Genomic DNA, 4,391 nt, shown 5'->3' with positions numbered 1-4,391 from the left:
AAATCCCCGCCAGCGTCACCAATGGCTCTGGCGTCGACCTGACGATGGAGTTCATGTACGCGGCGCCTTACAGCAACCTCTACACAAATCTGAGAATGGGTAACGCCTCGGAGCCGTTTGGCTGGGTGGTGCGAGGACAGGTGCGCAGACGTCCGCGAGGGGGGTGGTAGGGGAAGGCTCTGCTGGCCGCCACACTCTGGCACAGGTCACGGTGTTTCATTGCCACTGGTGAAAAGACTGGTCAGTTCAAGCCTCGGGGTCCATCATAAGCGCCATGCGCTTGCGCCAGCAGCTGCAAGGCAGCTTCCCCGCACCTCGCGGATCCGCACGCGCCTCAATTATTCAGTCGTGTTGCACCCCTTCATGCCGCCATGCGCAGGACGCGAGTGGGTACAACACTTTCTGGAACCTGCGCAGCGATACGGGGAAGATTGCGCTGCCGCCCTACACGTGGGCGCCGCGCGTCACCTGGGTGGACGTGAACGGCGCAGCCGTGGTGAGGGCAGGGCGGGGGGCGCAGGGTGGCAGCTTGTGGATGCAAGGCAAGGTTGGCCTTGGCACCGACGGCCAGGGCGCATGCACACCACTGTGGCAGGGATTAGCGCCCCCTTCCCTGACCACTTATCGAGTTAACGGCCACAAATTTATGTTGGGGGTTGGAGGGGAGGGGGGGAGGGTGATCATGCCCGCGAGAGGCGCGCGCCAGCGCTGCCAGCCCAGAGCTGCACTCTGACCGCTGATTGCCCCCTCTTGATCGCGCGCAGTCAACGGTCGGCCCCGCAACTGGGTGGGACATCGAGACCTCTGGCCCCGTGTGGCCCGAGAATCTGTGGCTCGCGCAGCGCACGTGAGCCGCCGATCGGCATGGGCGGGGCGTTCTCGACTTGCCGCCCGGGTGGGGTCCAGACCAGGCACAGGCGCGCATGCCTATGCGCAAACGCAAGCTTGGGCGGATCTTGCCAATTGATGGGCCTCACGCATCATCAAACCCGCCCTGTCTGCAGTGCCCGCAAGCGGCCGCTCACCCCGGTGCCCCCGACGCGGCACTACGGCCCCGGCTACGGCTGCTTCTCCAACGGCACCAAGTGCTGCACGAAGCCGACGACCGGCTGCCCCAACTGCCCCTCGAACCCGATGATCCCATCTGAGCTCTTTGGCTGCCAGGTGGGGTGGGCTGTGGGTTGCGTTGGGCTGTGGGGTGGGGAGGTTAGGGCAGGAGGCCTCGCTGGTTTTGGCTCTGAGCTGGTCCAAAGGGGTGCAGCTGGATGAGGTCCAGCACAGGAGCGCTGCAAGGATGGTTGGGACTTGGTTATGCGCCGCCAAGGCAGCATCATCACGATGCGGGTCGGTACGGCCCATCACCCAACCCAGGTTTGTTGGAGCACACCAGAAAGAAATCCAGCTTCCCACCTGCACACACACACACACACACACACACACACACACACACACACTCACACACACACACACACACGCGCGCGCGCGCGCGCACACACACTCCCCCAAGGGCGAGCTCTGGAAAGCAACTGGCCGCATCGGCTACGAGTGGTCGTGGGCCGGATACCAGCAGGGCAGCGCCTCCATCCCCTGGGTGCCCCAGGTCGCCAACCTCAAGACCCAGTTTGGTGCCAAGGGGGACGGCGTCACGGACGACACCGCGGCGATGCTCAAGGCGCTCGACGCGGTGCAGAGCGGCGTCATCTTCCTGCCCGCGGGTGCGGCCGTTACCGCCGGGTGCCGGCCGCCACGAGGGGTCGCATTGGTTCAGGGAAGGGGCTGCCGCTCCTTGTGTACAGGTTGCCATTGGCGGCCTGCCGGCTCGAGGACGCGGCGAGGCTGTTTTGGGTGTTGTCTTTCGGGTTGTACCCAGCTGGCGGCATGCACGGCGCGCGGCGGCGCCTCCATTCCCCCACGCAGCCCCGGCGCACTTTGGCCGCCTCTGTGGGCCCTCGGTGGTTTCGTTGTGGCCGCCACCTGCAGGCCGCCTAGCGCACGGCGCATCCCTTGCCTCAACCCCTCCCTTTCCTCCCCAGGCACTTACATTATGACGGCAATCCTCAACTGGCGCAAGCCCATCGTGCTGAGGGGGGAGGGCCGCGACCTCACCAAGATCAAGTTCCCCAAGAGCATGACAGAGCTGTGAGAAATTTGCCGCAAAGCTCCGTGCCGCACGGCGCGTGAAGATGCTTTGCAGTCGTCATGGGGGCCGCGCTGCGCGACAGCTGCTGGGCAGGCAGCGCACCACGAAAGAGCGCGAGCCGAGCGGCAGGGCGTGGAAGGCGACGTTGGTGCCCGAAACCCAATTCTGGGTGCCTCACGCAAAGCCTGCCGCGCGCCCCGCCCTCCTCTCAACCCTCGCGTGCCCCGCAGCTACGGTAACACCTGGGTGGAGGGCAAGTGGGTCGGGACCTCCCAGTACAGCCACGGTGCGCGGCGGGGCCACTGGAGCGCCACGCTTCGACGCCGGCCGCGCCGCTTGGCTGCGTTCCCCACGCCCCTGCACCCGCCCCGATGTGCCACGCTGTCGGGACCCCCCGCCCGTGGCCTCCCCGCTACCCTGGTCCCCTAGCACGGCGGCGCGGCCCCCTGCACGACCCGCGGCTCCGCGCCCGCGCCACCTTGCGGCCGCCTCGCGGCCGACGCGCGGCCGACCCGTGCAGGCGCCCACTGCGGCTCTTCTTTTCCCCCAAAAAACCAACAAAAACGTGCAGGCACTGGGTTCATGAACATCGGCGGCTGGGACCCCACCGGCCGCGACTTTTCGAAGCTCTCGTGGGTCAGCGCGCCGGCCGCCCAGGGCGACCGCATCCTGAAGATCGGCTGCTGCGCGTCGTCGCTGGCCGTCGGCCAGATGGTGCGGCTGTGGATGCGCGACCCCGGGGACGGCAGCCTCATGAGCGAGCTGCACGGCGGCCTGGCGGACATTGCGCCGGAATTCAAGGGTGCGGCGCTAGTAACGCCTCTTACTGCCTGGACACCCGCGCGCGGCCGCTCACGCGGGGCCGCCGTCTAGGCGGCAGGGCGCATCGCGGTGCCTGCGGCGCCTCACGGTCGGTTCGGGGCTGATCTTTGCCCGCCGAGCAGCGGCCGGCGCGCCCCGCATTTCCATGCGTGACGGTAACCCCCTCAGGCCCGCGTCCCGCGGGCGCGCCCCCACCAACGTCCGCCCGCGTTTGGCAAACGTTGAGGCGCACCGCCGTTTCCCCCCCTCCTCCCGCAGGCTACGCGGACCCTGTGCGGTTCCTAGCACGCATCGCTGCCATGGGGCCCGACTGGATCAAGCTGGACCGCACACTGCCAGTCAGGGTAAGCTTTGCGATGGGGTGCTGTTCTGTTGTTATTGCCCAGCCCGGCACCAACGCGCCACCCCGAAGCGCGCCAGGATATCTGGTCATGCTGTGGGGTCGTCCTTGCCTTACTTCTGAGGGGCCGCGGTGTCGAAAGAGGCCTGGATTCGACGGAGAGCGCTTCGCTGCACGCCTTGGTCGGTTCGTGTGTTGGCGCTCGCCTCGTTGCCGCCGGCCCCACCATCCAATAATCGACGACCAGAAAAGATCTGTGCGAGACACCTTGAATGGAACCTGTATTGAGAGGCGGGTTTGGAAACAGCCGAGGCGTGCGATGCGCGGGGTCGTGGCGACGCGGGGGGCGCGGCCGCCGGGCGCCGCTGCGGTGCGCGGGGGCCGTGGCCGCCTGCCCGCCAGGCGTCTGGTCGATCTGACGACGAATTCGTTACTCACCTCCCTCGCTCGCCTGCAGGTGGACTTGGCCTGGTTCCCCGAGATCCACAGGTGAGCGGCCGGCCCCCCATGCATGTATATGGCCAGAGGCTGCTGACACAAACAGCATGAGAAGCCGTGCCATGCCGTGTGAAGCGTGGCGTGCACTGCCCCTTGTTCACCTGCTTGTTGGCTGCCCGCGGCGCGCGGGACGCAGCTGCCATGTCAGCCGCGCACCCCCGGCCACTGGCCCCGGCCTTGAATGAGACATGCCTGCTGCGCGGGCCGACCACCCCCTCCCCGCCAACCTGCGGTTCCCAGCAACGCTGCGTTGAAAGCACCCCCGCGTCCCTCCCCCACTGCCGCAGGTTCATGCCCATGATTGACGGCAGCGCCGGCTTTGAGTACCTCACTGTCTCGTTCCCCTGGACCACCTACCCCGGGCACTTCAAAGTGAGCGCGCCCCCATGCCGCACACGGGGCCCGTGGCGCGGCGCGCCCCTGGTCCATCCCTCCTCGCCCGCGCCCCTCCCTCGAGGCGCCGAGGGCCCTGCTGTTTCTCAGGGCGGGAATTTGCTGGGGAGGGACCCACCCCCTGTCATCCAGCCCCCCGCCGCCCAAACCACACCCATCCGCTGACCGCCCCGTCTGTCGGGCGTGCAGCCGGGGCTG

At 67.6% G+C, this 4,391-nt stretch overlaps 1 protein-coding gene across 1 annotated transcript; it reads left to right on the top strand.

Annotated features, from left to right (window-relative positions):
- Positions 1 to 44: 44 nt before the first annotated feature.
- MNEG_5437 (cellulosome enzyme, dockerin type I) lies at positions 45 to 4,358 on the top strand (the record flags this gene model as incomplete). Its single annotated transcript, XM_014046083.1, has 12 exons — positions 45 to 140; positions 380 to 496; positions 765 to 847; positions 1,005 to 1,164; positions 1,508 to 1,715; positions 2,034 to 2,139; positions 2,371 to 2,426; positions 2,712 to 2,942; positions 3,221 to 3,306; positions 3,760 to 3,791; positions 4,088 to 4,172; positions 4,326 to 4,358. 12 exons carry the CDS (start codon positions 45 to 47, stop codon positions 4,356 to 4,358), a joined length of 1,293 nt encoding a protein of 430 aa, XP_013901537.1.
- Positions 4,359 to 4,391: the final 33 nt, after the last annotated feature.

The sequence above is a fragment of the Monoraphidium neglectum genome (genome assembly GCF_000611645.1).
Source record: "Monoraphidium neglectum strain SAG 48.87 unplaced genomic scaffold scaffold00810, whole genome shotgun sequence".
NCBI lineage: Eukaryota > Viridiplantae > Chlorophyta > Chlorophyceae > Sphaeropleales > Selenastraceae > Monoraphidium > Monoraphidium neglectum.
The sequence above is the reverse complement of the archived record's forward strand: the minus strand, read 5'-3'. Positions and strand labels throughout refer to the sequence as shown.